General features: G+C 43.4%; 1 protein-coding gene across 2 annotated transcripts in view; it reads right to left on the reverse strand.

Moving 5' to 3' along the window:
- Nucleotides 1–16896, reverse strand: part of TRIO (trio Rho guanine nucleotide exchange factor) — a 353108-nt gene that overhangs the window by 217195 nt on the left and 119017 nt on the right. For both annotated transcript variants that reach the window (XM_042953023.1, XM_042953031.1), the window contains exons 2-3: nucleotides 14429–14503; nucleotides 4612–4726 (exon numbers count right to left, since the gene is read on the reverse strand). In XM_042953023.1, coding sequence (XP_042808957.1) covers nucleotides 4612–4726; nucleotides 14429–14503 — 190 coding nt within the window. The remainder of the gene's footprint in view (nucleotides 1–4611; nucleotides 4727–14428; nucleotides 14504–16896) is intronic.

A 16896-nucleotide genomic window follows, 5' to 3' on the forward strand; every position in this document is an offset into this window, starting at 1 on the left:
CTCCCTGTCTCAAGTAGGTCCCGGGCCACAAACGAGAGAACAGCACTGGCCTCCTTCACAAATCCCAGAAGCAAACGGGGCTTTCAGAAATGTCTCCCCAAATCTCCCAAGTCCCTGGGAGCATTCCGGACTTCTTCGGGCTCTGCCTGAGCAGAGGGAGCCTGCCCCAACGGGCCATCCGACTGCGGACGCTCTACCTGCAGCCACACAACAAAGGAGGGCGACTGTGCAGGGCAGCCGGGCCCTTCGGGCCTCAGTGGGTGCTGTCTGCCGGGCTGCACTCGGGGCATCGGCCCTCACCACATCAGGGCCAGTTCTCCGGCAGCCTGTGCCTCTCCTCACAGAGCGCTACGCAGCGTGCACAGAAAACCGCACCCTCCACTTGAAAGGGGCTGAAAGGGAATCCGGAATAACTCCAGGCTCAACGACAGGAACAAGTCAGGGAACACCACAACCAGAAGGTACTTGAGCTGGCCCAGTTTACAAAAGGACTCACTATCCACCCTCCTCCACAATCAAACCAACCACCCAGTGGCTTTTCAAGTAATGAAAACAGCACGTGAACTGGGCTGGGAGGGCACATCCTTACAATCTGTCTCTCTACCCAGTTAAAAGCCAGTCCTTATTAAGAAAGCAGTGACTTGTGGAGCACCCGGATGGCTCAGTCAGTTGAACATCTGACTCTTGTTCTTGGCTCAGGTCATGATCTCACGGTTCCTGAGATCGAGCCCCGCATCGGACTCTACGTCTCCAGTGAAGAGCCTGCCTGGAATTCTCTCTCTCCCTCTCTCTCTGCCTCTCCCCCACTCGTTCTCTCTTCTCTCTCAAAACAAACAAACATGGAGAGAAAAAAAAAAGGAAAAAAAGAAAGGAAGATTTGCAGGCTCCCAAACCCAGGTGTATTTATGAGCAGCTAACGAATGCGGGCAGCTGTGTACAAGGGAAGGGGTCCACGCGGCCCTTCCCAGAAGACAGCGCTCGTGGGAAAGTGCAGCCGTCAACCAGTTATTTCAGCAGTTTCACCTAAGAGCCTCATTTTATCTGTGAGATGAGGCAATTTTAGATACAACTAAGGTCCCTTGTCAATGCTGGTCTCTGAAAGAGAGAAACGCTCTTCAGGTTCTAGACGAAGAAAGTAGTTTTTTATGTGAATGTTCATGAATGAATCAGTCAAAAGTCTTCAGTTACTTCACCAGTTACAAGAGAGTTGAGGCGATTTATCCACGGAGCCACTATAAATCATTCTAAAGAAGGTAAGACGATCTAGAACATAATTAGTTGCGTGTATTTCAAACAATAAGAGCAATAAACACCTAGAGATGTACCAAGACTGAGGTTATTCTCATCACTGTGTGGGAATCCCAATTATACCAGCAAGAATTTCTAGTGAGACTTGTTTCTCCTACACACAGTTAATGGAAAATTTCTTTGCAAATTAATTCCATGAAATTTACTCTATTACTTCAATTGCTTAAAAAAAAAAAAAAGGGAGGAAGGGCAGAGAAGGTGACCCAAGTAATCCTCAAACTCCTCAGCACTGCTCAGCTCACTTCGTGTTGATCTTCGAGGGCCACCTTTTAAGAGGCACGTGCAGAAGAAAAACAAGATAACCCAGCTCTAGAGCACACATCCAAACGAAAAATAAAGGAAGGAAAACGGAAGAGCGTGTAGAGATGATGGAGATTATCGGACTGTTTCTGAGGTAGCGACCCTGTGTCAGGCGTTGCCCTGGGCACGGACGTTAAGTATCCTCAGTCATTACTCACAGTGATCCCATGTTACTACCACATTCTGTACATCAGAAAACTGATGAAAGTAATGTGCTTGGGACACGTCACAGCTGGTCCGACTCTGCTGCCCGTGCTGTTTGGATGGCACGCTTCTCCACATCCGGGAATGCAGGGCCCTGAGACTGTCCAGCTTGAGGGACAGCAAAAGGTAGCTACCTTCACATCCCAGAAACCACCAGGAGTAGCGGACAGGTAAAAGAAGTCTCACGACTCCCAGAATGATTCACGCCACTCTGAAACTATAGCAACAAATAATCAGAGTTAAACGCAAGCAAACCCACCAGTGGAAAAAATCTGCACACCGTTAGTCTGAGGATGGTTTCATGGACCCTCCTGTTTGGCTAAACCAGAACAATGTTCCTGCTACCCAACACTCCAGGGAGACAGAGCAGCTCATGTCTGGTCCAGGTAGGGGCACAGAGGACTCATTTTTTTGTCCCCTTTCTCTATCTGGACCCCTGTGAAATTTGCCCACTATCACTTGAAAAATGGGTCATTTACACGTTAATCCCACTCATCTCATCATTAACCAAGTCAGGCAAAGGATGTTTCCTGTCACTGGGAATCGTAAATACAAAAGCAAACCCAGGCAATGAAACAAAGTGACTGTGCTCAACAGCAGAAGGTTCACCCTTCAATACGCTTCAGTATCTGTAAGTGAAATGACAGGATTCTTGGGGTTTTTTATGAAATATTCTGGGGGGGAGGGTCAGAGAAAAACAAGACTGACAAAATCTGATCATCACTGAAGCTGGAGCTCGCTACACTATTCTCGCTACTTTTGTATATGCTCACAATTTTCCACGACCAAGTTTGGTAGGTTTAGGTGGGTCATGCAGATGATCCAAAATACACGTGGATCAATTTTTTTGTTTTTTTACAATGTCAGTGAAATAAAACCAATTTTAATATTTACAATCGACACAGATTTTAAAACCAGATAGCAAGTTGCCAAAGTTACACACAGCCGTTCCATTATGTTAATGTTTTCAAAACTAAGCTGGATATATGCCAAATTCAGCTTTCTTATTATACTATGTGATGAGTATCACTTTGGTTGGCAGAGATTTATTTTTTACACCGTCCTCTGTATTTCTGTTTCTTCTTCCACCATGAGTCCAGTACCGAGCACACGGAAGAACTCCGTAAACGGTGCTCGTCAACTGTAAGTGCTATTTATAAATGATAGCGAGTAGACCAAAACTTCTAAACCCCTTTCTAACTCACGGTGTCAACAGTTCAACAGCCCAAGAAAATACCAGAGTAGGAGGAAAGAGTGAGCTCTTCCATACATCACTTTGTCCTTGACGATGCAAAGCGACTGCTGTCTCATAAAGGACGCCCAAACAGGAAAACCCACCAAGTTCGTCAGCAGGCCAGACCGTCAACAGCAAAAGCTGACTTTCCTCAGCCACAGCAAGGATGGGTTACAAATGGGCACTGCTGTCTTCCTTTGTTGGTGTCAACCTAAATAGGCCAGGAGTGTCCCAACCCACGTGCTGTGGCAGATCTATGACAGTCACCTCCACCTTTGAGAACCCATTAACGCTGCTACTGACCAGCTCTCATCATTCTCTTGCATAACACGTTCATTAACGTGACTGTCTACTGTAGCCTATATAATGACCGAGTTCTCCTCCACACGTCCTCGTTTGGCCTCCTCGTATTCCAGCACGTTGATTATGCCCCTTTTAGCACATGCCTTTCCTTTTCCTCACAGGGAAACACCCCTCCAACCCAAACACACACAATCTCTTTTCTGCAGACATGCCTAAATCCCTGGACTATATCACAGCGGTATTCTTTTTCCAAAAAAAATCACCTGGAAAACACAGCTTTGCCTGTTCTTAGTGTTCTCCAGAATCCACACTAAACCACCCTATCACTAATGGGCTCTCCAACTGAATGGGGATTCCCAAACGTGGCATATTACCTGGTAAAGATTTTTAAAGCCCCACCAAACATCATGCCACAAAATCAAGAGAATACTTTTAAGAAACTGAAGCTCACGGGTACCTGGGTAGCTCAGTCAGTTAAGCATCTGGCTCTGGATTTCAGCTCAGGTCATGATCTCCCAGTTCATGAGTTCGAGCCCCGCATCAGGCTCCATGCTGATAGCGTGGATCCTGCGTGGGATTCTCTGTCTCCCTGCCCCTCCTCCGTTCACACACACTCACTCTCTCCCTCTCTCAAAATAAATAAACTTCGAAAAAAGAAAAAAAAAAAAAAAAGCCCTGAAGCTGAGCCTGAAGACAAACACATTTTTAGAAACAGCATTCCATTTCTGGTCTTACAGCGCGCTGCGTGCTGGTACCAGATTCACCAATGACCGTCCACCTCCAGCACCACATCCTAATCCCAGCCTCGTGGGCGTCCCAACTCCATCACCTCCACACGAAGCTCTTCAACCAAGACACATGCTTCTCATCTCCACACCCAGAAGTGCTGTATACAGGACAGAATGGTCAAAAAATGGAAGTAAGGAGCAAGATCAAGGGGCGCCTAGGTGGCCCAGTCAGCTGAGCCAACCTCAGCTCAGGTCATGCATCGTCTCACAGCTCGTGAGTTCAAGCCCCACACGGGGCTCATTGCTGTCAGTGCAGAGCCCGCTTCAGATCCTCTGTCCCCCTCTCTCTTTGCCCCTCCTCTGCTTGTGCTCTCTCTCAAAAACAAATGTTTAAAAAAAAAAAACAGAGTCTTTAAAATAAAAAGGGAGAAAGATCATGATTTTAGTTCTATACTGTTTCGTCTGCTTGGAATTCAAGTCACATGTCTTGGGACGGTGGCAACACTGAGTAACCACGAACCACACGGAACTTACCTAGGGATACAGGCTAGATACGAAATCAGTCTCCTGAGGTCCTCCTGTCGTATTCTATCATGATTGCTGCGGGCTGGAAATGTTAAAATGGGACCTCCACGTTTATCTCTGCCACCTGAAAAACAAACATTTGGAGCACACTTAGACAGAAACAGAGAGGACAGGACTCTTCATGCCACCGGAGGTCCATCGTCGTCACCGAACCACTCATGCAACGCTGTCCCTCCACCAACTGCATGGCCAGGAAGGACAGAGCAAAAGGCAAGAGCCCTTGCTTTGGCAGAGACGTGGATGGGCTACTTCATCCGCTCCCGGGATTCTGAAGAAGAACATGTCTGAGTGCGGCCTGTCACCTGGGAAGCCATCACAGAAGTCTTTGTCTTCCTGCGTGCTTCCTGCTTTCTTTAACTTTACGTCTGCAGGGAACACATTTCCACACATATGTGCTTCATTCACCTTAAACCAGCGCCTCCCCACACCTCACCTCTTGTTCTCTTCCAAGCTGCCCCCATCCTGCCCTCCCCAGCATGCTAAGCTCTCAACCAAACTGGGTTGTAGGTCTTGCAAGAAAGAGACAGAATGGTCTCCAAACGTTATCCTGGATGATGACTTTCTATAATCTGGGATCTAGGGCATCTTCCCCGTTCAGGGCAGTACCTGACCCCAGCAGTCAAGCTTCACCAACCTCTCACACAAAGCCACACACACACACACACACACACACACACACACACACACACACACAGATTGATTGGCATTTGAGAATGTTACAACAGAACTAAGTTACCTTAAGGTGTTTAGAAAAATTATGTCACATACTAAGTACAAACCTCGGGTGACAGGCAGGTGTGGCCCTCATTAACACACTGAAAATCCTAATGAAGTCTGTTGGTATCACTCAACATTTTTGGTGAAATTTCTAGATATATTTTATTACTTCTCTCACTGTTTTCACAAATTACAACAGAGAAGGAAAATCTAGCCTTCCCAAGCAGATCCTTCCTTAGTTTTACAGCTCTGGTCATCTATCGGTCTTCAGAGGAATGGCAGTAAGATCTCAAAATTCAAGTCACAACATGAAACTCTTAATTATTTTCTCATCTTATTTACTTCAGCAGAGGTAAAATTAAAAAGCAAGCAAACAAACACTAACAACAGAAAGCCAGATTCTTTCTCTTTAGAAAAGCCAAAGAAGTGTTCAGCACAAGATGTTGGAATTTTAAAAACACATTTCACCAATTTGGGTACCATTTCCTAGAATGATTAATAGTGCCTCTCGACAATAATGAAACTCAATTCTGATTCTGAACACTTAAAATGATCCACATGTACTATTTGGTCATGCAATCCAGAAAAGTGTTGTTATTTACAAATCTAGTAATTCAAGTATTAAATGGGAACAATACTAAATCATAGCCACTGATACATGCTACATATGGATTCCAGTCCTTAACATACGGGCTCGGATTTCAACATCATGACGACCGCATTAAGAGGTTTTATTATTCCAGCTTTATAATTAAAGATACTAAGGCTTCAATAAGGATGGGGGGAGGGGTGCTGGCTGGCTCAGTCAGAAGTGCCCAGAACTCCTGGTCTAGGGGTCATGAGTTTGAGTCCCATATTTAGTGTAGAGATTACTTAAAATAAACAAGTGAAATTAAAAAAAAAAAAAAAAAAAAAAAAAGACAAGGGGGCTATGCCATATGGTCACATCTGGGTACTTTGCCCTGACAAGAGCTTACAAAATTTTTCACACTAGTAGCTTTAATTCTCTCTAAAGTAGCAAAAATGTGCAGAAGGACAACTGTATGATGGTTCCTAAGCTTCTTTAGGAACAAAAGGTACTATTAAAAGTAAGAAGCAGTACTGTTATAAATGCCAGAATGTCATCACCAAGTAACCTTCTGAAATATCAGACAGTATTTTTAGGGTAATACTAATGAGGGCCAATGGTATTTTGGGGGATTACCACTTATCCCCAGGATAAGACAGGCAACAACTTCAGTATTTTTTTTTCTTTTTTTTTGGTCTCCCAACATCTTTGATATTTTTCAAAAGAGAATCAATCTCCTTGGTCAAAAATACTGCAGATCCACATACAGAAATTTGAGTTCTTAAAAATGTACTAGGATATTTGGCTGAAAACATTCACCCCACTTTCAGTAAAGAGAATAGCATCTAACATCTTCCTGGACCAACATTCTGAACTTTTTAAATGCAAAACAATATTTGATTCAGCAGAGAGACTAGATGACCGTGACCCATGATCAACTCCTCCCTCTGGGTCATCGTATCTCACAAAGCAAGCAAGGCCATACGCGCCACCATGGGCGCCAAAAGTTGAACCCAAAACCGCCCATCAAAGACACTCATGTGGGAAAGTGCCATTCTGCTCACCGAGACGTAAATGCCAAGTGTGAGGAGTCCTGACCACCTCTGTTCTGCTTCACCTGTCATCCAGATTCCCCCCAAGCTGGCAGCACTAAGAAGAGTCCCCTGAGACTCGCCAGCAAGCTCATCCCCCAACTAGGCTCTCACTTGTGTCCTAAAAAAAAACCTTATTTACACCCAAACTTGAACTTTAAGAGGAAAAAAAAATACTCACTTTATCTTTTTCCTTTTCCCATAACAGAGCTTCAGAAAACTCACCGGGATAGTTTTAAAACTTCAACAAAAGTCACTTATGAAGTAAAAACCACATATTCTCTATTTAAGTAATAATTGTTTTCACCTGCTAACCTCCCTGCATCGGGGTGCATCTTCCAATCTGTGGCGTGTCAGCGACAGGCAGATGTCAATCACCCATCTGCTGACCACACCCCCTCCCAAGAAGTTAAAAAAAAAAAAAAATCTTAGAACCCATGAAACACGGTATCAAAGAAGCACCATGAGCCTCTAACGGGCTTAAAATCATTGCCACATACGCCTGTTTGGATTATACTCCCCAAGATTTAACCTGGTGCCAGTGTCACAAATGCAGAAGATACACCACAAGAACACTGTCTGGGTTATGAAGCAGAATTACAACTTTAAAGTTCTTGTTCCTGAACTAGTAACAAGAATGATGCTCTAACTCAGCAAAGCTTCACTTACCGGATGTACGAGTGTGTATCTGACATTGACCTGCAGCCTCAGGGACAGGCAGGTGGGACACGTCAGTCCTAGTTTATAGACGGGAAACGCAGTGCCTTAGTTTCTACAGGGAAAAGCAAAGGGCAGGAAATCCATTTCCTGCACGATTTCCTGCAGGTACCAATGTCCAGGATGTCTAAGAATGAATGGTTAACAGTCCCTGGATTGCTACATGTCTATAATCAAAAACGAACAGCTTGTTAAGGATTGCCTATCCAAATGCTGTGTTAATTTAAAAAAAAAAAAAAAAAAACACAATAAGAAAGAAAAAGAAAGTATAGTTTTTGTTCCTAATGACACTGTTGTATGTTTAATTCCTACAAAAACTGTCCTTCCTCTCCCCGTTCTCCATTTTATTTCTGTAAGGCACCTCTCACCTTGTGATAAGCTATGGGGTTTACACAGTCTTTTTGTTTGTCTGTGTCACTGACTAAATGGAAGCTCTATGGAGGCAGGTGTTGTTTGTTCACTCACTGACATCAGTATATACTTTCAAGGCCGAGGAAGACACTGGAACAAAAAGTACACTCGATAAATCAGTACTTGCGGAATGAATGGATTCTACACGAAGTGAATTAAAAATACCTACTGTCGGATATCAGGAAGTTAAAAACAGATGTGCCTAATGAACATTCCTATAGAAACACAGATGCTAAGGTTCCTGTCCACATGGGAAAGAAGGCTGAGGAAGTCCGGCATTATAGCTTCAGTGTCTGTGTGACACTTCCTGAAACCCAGAGACACTTATTTTCTTGTCTAAAAGGTGACACTCCAGGGGACATGGGCTCTGGAGCAGCGTGGCCCAGAACGACCACAAAAGCAGCTGGATTCAGAGTTGCCTCTTCTTCTTTACATCAATTAGGAACTCACCTTTCATCCAGTTAGAATAAACTTCTCTTGTAAGGAAGGCATACTTACTTTGAGGAGTATCATGTAAATCTCAGTGAATCAACTATATTTCTCTCTGTATGGTCCTTATTTGAATTTCTGGATTACAGCCCCAGTGAAAAGGATTCTTTACACCCCCATCCCCCAAGGAGCAGGCTAACTCACAGCAGATCACGAAAAGCAGATTTTACAAAGGAAAGCTCTGAAAAGGCATGATTTGTGAGAAATTGTGGCTCCCATGAATTAAGTCTGCCATCAACTAACCAAACTCTGTCACGAGGGGTCCACTGCCCCCCACCTCGCTCTAGGAGCAGCCAAGGCCCACAGTGGCTCCACAGCCCCCTACGTTCACATGCTTGCCTCCTGCAGCCAAGTCCTGACAACTAGGAACCGGTTTACAGAGTATTTCAAAGGAAGACTCTACAGGGACTCTGGATGCAGCACTTGGAAAGCCTCTGGCAATACCCAGCCCTCTGGTCTGTCATTATGGCTTCGGACTGTGCCAGATGCTAACGGAATACCCAAGATGGACGGGAGGTACCCCCTTCCCTTTCCAGAAAATGTAGAACTCTGCAAAACTGAACCAAGAGGAACAGTGGTGAGTAGTCCAATAGGAACAGAAAACCTCTGGCCAATCAAATCCTACTCTCACTTGCAAAGGTGAATGATGTTCACCTTGCCATCCCCAGAACAATTTCTTCCAAAAAAACAACCCTAACGTCTATCAGCAGGCAACAGACTGAACCAAGTATGGTCAGACACACAACAACAGAGTTCATACAACTGTAAAAGGGTGTGGCACCTCTGTACTAAGTCTCTCTTCTCCAGACCACTGGTTCAGTGAAACAGCAAGCAGAAAAAATGGTGCATGGCTACATTACTACTTCCCTCCGGGAGGGGAGGGAAGAACAGATGGAGAGAAAGAAGTGCTCTTATTTTACAAGGGTAAGGAAAAAAAACAAAAACAAAAACTAAAGAAAACAAAAACAAAAACAGGTTTCCTCTGGTGGAGGGAAGGTACAGTAGAAAAGGCAGGGAGAGAAACATTTCTCTGTACTTTAACTTTTTTTAGATTTTAAGACTGGAATGATGTGCACATTGAAGCAAGACGGGGTGGTTGTTTTTTTAAGCTTTAAAAATGTAAAATGAAATGAAACAAATGATCTGGAGTTTCAAGTTGGCAGTAACTTGCCACACAGAGACAATCCCATATTCTACCAGCTTTCATGACACAGTAGCAGGACTGTATGTTCCCAGGGGTATATACCCTTAGGACAATAAAACAAGAACAGAAGTATCAAATTACATTCAGGGTCTCATAGTGTAGCAGTAACATCGGCATTACAATGTAAACACGCAATTATGTTGATGAGAGCAGGCACTGAGATTTTCACTATAAAGAAAAGGAGACACAAATGTAAAATCAAAGAAACATATGATACCTGTAACCCTAAATTTGGATTAGAAACTTTAGTATAAAGTCATGACATCTTTTCTTATTAAGAAAATATACATATACACACAATATATATACACATATTGCCTGGATGTGTCCACGGGGGGAGCAGAGATAGTAACCCACTCAACCCCGAGATTATGACCCACGCCAAAGTTGGACGTTCAACCAACAGAGCCACCTAGGTGCCCCAGAGAAGAGAAAAATTTAACTTCATAAGAGATGAAAAAAACTGTAATTGAAACACATCAAATATTAAAAATCACAGTTTTTTTTTTTATCAGTCTGAAATGACTAACGGTCATTTTACATTCGTCTGAAAACTGGTAAGAATCAATCATTTTTCGTGCCTCTTGTATTAACTGTGTTCTCAGGGTAACCAAGAAACTGATGAAGGGACACTTCTCTTGTAGAATATCCAAACCGATAAAGAACAAAGGATGTGGGGTGCCTGGGTGGCTCTGTCAGTTAAGCACCCAACTCACAATTTTGGCTCAGGTCACAATCTTGTGGTCATTAAGATTGTGCCCTGAGTCGGGCTCCACACTGAGTGTAGAGCCTGCTTAGGATTCTCTCTCTTCCTCTCCCTCGGCCCCTCCCCTGCTTATAGGTGCCCGAATGCACTCTCTCTCTCTCTCTCTCTCAAAAAAAAAAAAAAAAAAAAAAAAAGGATGCAATTAGAATGTCACCATTTTGCATTACATAATGAACTGTAATAAAATACCAGATTCTAAACCATGATCATCAATGAATGCTTAACATCAAAGAAAAAGAAACAGCCAACCCCCACCCCACCCTGCACCGCACACAAATACAACTCCCAGTAGGACTACCCACCACCACCCAGTAAGGATTCTTGATTTTTGCCTTCTTCCTGCAAAATCTAAGCTAGGTCTGATCAAGCCTCAAGACCCAGCTCCTGGTTTACAGGAAAGACAGGGGAAGGAGAACATAGTAACTGACCACCCACAGGTGCAACCAGCAAAAGCTACAATGTAGGGAACTCTACAGGAAAACACCATTTCCTCACCTAATAATTAACACAGGGGATAAGATAAATACAAGGATAAGGAGTAAGAACCTATAGATTGAGAGAAACAGTCAGAAGAACCAATTGCAATGTATATCCTGTAAAACAAATTGTGAGACAAGCAAGGATATTTGAATATTGCCTGGCCTCTTTTTATATTAAAGAATTACTGCCCATTTTTTAAAGCCGTTAATCGTACTGAGGTTTTTTTTAAAGGAATATAGATGAGTGACCCATGGATTCATGGAAATTCATTATACTACTCTCTCTCCTTTTGGATGCTGAAATGTTTTATGATAAAAAGGGGAAAAAAGTGTTCTTAACTCTGGTGGTGGTCAGTGAATTCTTTTGAGGTCCAAACCCCAATGGCATAGGAATCACATTAGTGGTTGAGTATACATATACATGGTATATATTATATATTAACATATACATTAAATAAAATGTTAAATATAAACTATAAAACACTTCTTTTATTGCCCCTACTTCTGACCTGAAGCATGAAATCAGGTTTGTCATCTAACCTCATTTAACACACCGTCTGCAGGAGCTGGTAAGTACTTTGCTGTCTTACGTACGTGCAGTGAGGGCTGCTTTTTACAGTAGCTGGCGAGGAGACTGAGGATCAGAAATATTCAAGTTCAAAGAATCCCTACTGGGTTTTTGGGTTTTGTTTGTTTGTTTTTCTTAGAGATTTTGACCTAATAAGTAACTCACAGAATCACTGATCTTTTGGCCTGCTTTTTCAAAGCCCTGGTTATTCCATTTAGATTTAATTTACTAAAAACTACTCATATGGAGAGCTTTTACAAATGCACCACAATAAATGTCCCCTAATACTTTTAAAAATAGGATCAGAGCAAGAAGTAGACTGGCAGTTGGGAGCCCAGCAGTAGAGGAAATGGGGACGGGTAGGCGCTCTTTCGGAGGTAATCAAAGTGTTCCGGGATTAGACCATGGTGATGGTTTCACAACCCTGTGAATACCTAAAATCCACCAAATCATATACATTTAAAGGACAGGTTTTATGGTATGTGGATTATATCTCAATAAAACAGATTTTACTAAACAGGATTAGAGGTATAAATTTTTCAGAAGCTTACTCCTGCATTGTCAACCTTTCAGATAAAAAAAAATCACCATGCAAAAGTAACAAATTTGTTTTTAAGTTAGTGCTTCTTTTCCATTTTTCCTTCCTAAGCAAAATAACAGCAAGCCTAAGAAAATCAGCAAATGATATCATGCTAACATAACTCGCCAATTCTGGTTATAAAGTAGGAAATACTCTACAATTGTGGTGGCACCCACCAATCATTTCCCTGACACAGCTGGTGACTACCATCTCTAATATTTTTAAAGTTCTGTACTAGTTTGCTACAGTGAACTTCCCTCCCCACTAAAAAGACCCAATTTTAATTAACCCTGAAGAATTTAAGGTTTGAGTAGTCAGGATAAACTCTGAAAGACAAATGACTTTATTCCTTCAATTAGTTTAAAGGGAAATAGTTTCAGCTTTGATAGTAACTTAGATAAAAACAACAACAACAACAACAACAACATCAAATGAGGGGTACCTAAGTGGCTTAGTCGGTTAAGCATCTGACTTTGATCTAGCTCAGGTCATGATCTCATCGTTTGTGGGATCGAGCCTCACAATGGGCTCTGCACTGATAGCGTGGAGCCTGTTTGGGATTCTCCTTCTCTCTCCCTCTCTCTCCCTCTCTCTCCACACCTGCCCCACCCCCTGCTTGTTCTCCATCTCTCAAAATAAATAAAGCCTTAAAAAAAAAGTAACATCAAATGAGATATTCTGTATTAAGAGCCTAATAAGGAATGAGTATAAATAAAAATCAGCAACCCTAGCCTCCCGTTCTTTACGTGCCTGTCTCCAGGAGCTTAACCAAAGAATCAAGCTCTCTCACCACAGATCAACTTTAAAAATAAAGAACTGAGGAACATGTGGAGCTGGCTTTGAGCCTTCTTACCGATGCCTCTATTATTTATAAGCAGAGGCTTCTCATTATATTAACTTTAAAATCCATCTGTAAGCTACAGAATCAGGAATTGACAAACTGCGGCATGGGTCCACATTATGCAGTTTGTCGGTAAATGATTAGGAAAGAGCAAAGGGTACTTTAAAAACTTGGTGTATTATAAGCAAGGAGAGGTTTCTTTACTTTTGTTTTGTTTTCTCTTGTAGCATATATTTTCAACTAGCTAAAGCGTCTTTCTTTTCACAAACTTCTATCAACCTTCCAAATGCATTCTGAATTAGATTCACTTCAGCCAAATCATCAAAGAGTGTTTACGAGGTGCCAGGAAACACCACTGGCCATAAAGGTGTGATTAGTAACAGCACCACAGGGAGCTGCACCCTAAATATAGACCAGTCCCACATGCCAAAAGGACACACCTAACACATAATAGCAGCTGGCAGCGTTATACATTTAAAATAAAATGTGTTCAAAAGGAGACTCAGATCAGCGTATCATGCCTGTTTGAGAAAGATAAAAAATTATCAGGGGAAACACATACAGGAAGACTGTCTAAAAGCACATGGCACTCCACACATTTACTTCCTGCTGTAACAGAGCAGAAAAATCTGAAAACCTTGGTTTTGCAACAAATGAACTTGTGTCAAAAAGGTCAAGTCCCCAATGGCTCTTCTGTTCGTGTAGGAGGGAGCCCCCAAAGAGACAGCCCAAAAAAGCCCTACAGCTGACTCCCTATGTGTGGAGGAAGTCAGATGCCCCAAAGCCTGAGAGACAGATCTAGACTGTCACCACAACGCAGGGGGCCAGGCACCCCCAACCCCAGCACAAGTATTACAGGTAAGTGGAGGACCAGGTTGGTAGAGATCACTGGGGCTTTGATGGTCCACAACATGGGCTCTAAGAACCCCAGGACTAGGGACAAAAAAAAAAAAAACACAAGGTAAGAATTCAGGACACATCCAAATAAGGTCATATTCCCATCACTTTCTGGGAGACGATGGACTTCTAAACAATCAGTTGTTTTACTTAACTGAATAAGTGAAAAACAACCAAATGTTTGCTGAATAAAAGACACAAACATATTTTAATCACCAATGCTATTTGACTTATAGTGTGTGCCTACAAGCTAAAAGAAAATGCTCTTGGCACTAACTTCTCAGGAAAATACTACAAGAACAAAGCAGTTAAAAATCCACTGGAACATCAGCACTTCCATGCATGTGGCAGGGGCGTTAGTTTAGGATTTCAGACTCTGATAGTGTATCAGAAGCAGTCAAAAGGAACAGTAACACAGATCAGAAAGTTCAACTTTACCTGAAAGGTATGCAACTTTTTCCTTTAAAATTGGCAAAACATCCATAGCTTTCATTTCATCGTTTTTTCGAAACCCTGAAATACATAAGGAGAAAATCAAATTACTAGGTTGCTTGAGTGACATTTCATTTCTTACCCATTCTATCCTATCCAAATATAGCAGCTTTATTCACACCCATTAAATCAACTTTAGAAATATCATTTGAAAGGATCTGAATTCTATGAAGGAAAGACTCTGATCACAGAATTATCTTCTATTTTAATGGCAAATAACGATTTGCACACAGACCGGGAGGATCCCGTACCAAACAGGCTCCAGGTCATTTGTAGCAATAAAGATCTGGTCCCAAAAAAAACACAGGATATGAAACCAGTCCGGATGATTTCAAAAATCTTCACTTGAATCCTGTAGATTAATGTAAACATTGGCAAATAAAACAATATCACGTTTTAAACACTGCAGCTGGTGCACACTAAAGCCTGTAGGGGGAGCTCAAAGTCTCCTCCTATCAGAACCCACAGAGGTTAAAAATAAACAGTGGCAAGGAGAAGAGCAGGAATTATAAATAGCTGGGGACTGGCCACAGCTCCCTCTAGGCTCTATCCTTCCAGGCTTTCTGGGTCATGCCCCCCCTGGAGGAATGTCACTGGCTACTGGGGTAAAATGGCCCAATGCCACCTGTAAACGCCCTCTTCTCTGTGTGAACCAACTCTCCCCATGCCCAATATTGCAGAAGGCAAGTGGAGATATCATGGAAAAGAAGCACACAGCAAGCAATTTAGGCCAAGCCAACATCCATCTGAGCAAAAGGAATTCATGCAGCCCAATGTGTCTGGCCCAGCTCACTAGGGCAAATGCCCAAATGGGAGTCTGGGGCAAAAATGTTCATTCCCATAATAATGCCTCAGGATAGTTCCCCTGGAGGTCTCTAACAGAGGAAATCTAGGTTCAGGATGCTGGCCATCCTCATCAAAACCAGTAGCTATCATTTCTGGCTGAGCAGTCTCTAGGAAAAATAAAAGACCACTGGCCCATCGCTATTTTCCTGCTTGTTTTTGCCACAGTAGTACAAGGAACGCTCCAGAACGGCAGCTTGGTAACACAACACAAGATGCAGACCTGGGATGAGAGCAAGGGAAGCACTCGCTGAATGAACAGGGCCTCCACCGTGGCAGGTCTGAACAGCCCCTGTGGGACCAGCCCTGCCACAGAGGAAAGCTGTACAACTCAACCGTCTCAAGGCCCTGCAGGGTGCCCAAGAGCAGGAGACCCACCTGGAAAGAAAGGAATGGCACGGGGAGCATCTGACCGGGGCTTTTAGCCTGAGGACAGGGCCCAGGCTAAGCCACGTGGAGCTGCTAACACCAGAATCAGGACACAGGTCAGGGCAACCCCAGTAGCTGGGGAGAAGCTGCAGAAAGGAGCAGGGGAGCCCCAAGTTCTGGGTATCATTTTGGCCCAAATTTCTGGCTCTCCCCTGAGCCTCGCTTGTCCAGGGAGAGCTCTCGGCTGAAGATAAAGTATGTGACTGAGACTCAGGTCGCAGACCCCTGCAGAGGAGGCGGATTCGAAGCTTGAGTCCAGCCAAATTTGCAGCCTGACAACCCAAGCAAACAGTATCAAAGTCAGCACTTTGGGCAAGAATAGAACAGAATCCAGCAGCTGCGATATATCATTCACAGAAGCAACGAATGGCTAAATTAATGGTGTAATTTGATTAAGTAAATCTCTCCTGCCCGTGGAATACTTGTATACTAAGAACCCAATTTAACAGGATTAAGCACGATACTGACAATCACCAGAGACTGCACAAAGACAGCAACAAACACATCGCGATGAGGACCCCAAGGTCCAGGAGACACAGCAGCGTTTCCGCTCTGGTCATGAAAAGGCTCAACACAGAACCCATGCCCCCACGTCATCAGGCCACTTTGCTTTCCAATATACCAGGCTCCGTGCTGGCAAACCACCAAGCTTTTTTGAAAACAGTGGCTATTTATAAACGGCAAAATAAGAGCCAAGAGTTCTGCAATTTCATCCTTAAGGTCCCTTCAAAGCTCTTGAATGGAGGCAATCTAGTCTCAGCAACTCACTGCTGTCATTGGGTAATTCACAGGACCCATCGACAAAGACAGATTACATCTCAAGTCCATCTGGCGTGGACGGAGACGTCAGTCAGGCAAACACAAAGAGCAATTAGGTGCCACAGTGGCTCTCCAGAAGACAAGTTTATAAATACCTATAGCAAGGCATAGTATGCAAAGTCCCGTTAGCAGCACAAAGTGCTATGGGCCCCGGACAAATGAGGAGGCAGCACATCCAAGGACAGAAACAGGAAGAAGGAGTAAGCCCCAGCTGCAGATCTCAATCTACAAGGATCTGAAAAGAAGATCCCCCTTCTATCGCTACCAGATAAGAAAACACGTGCTTTCCACCATTCCACTGCCTCTCCCCCCGCCCCACCCCC

Source organism: Panthera leo, chromosome A1 (assembly GCF_018350215.1).
Source record: "Panthera leo isolate Ple1 chromosome A1, P.leo_Ple1_pat1.1, whole genome shotgun sequence".
NCBI lineage: Eukaryota > Metazoa > Chordata > Mammalia > Carnivora > Felidae > Panthera > Panthera leo.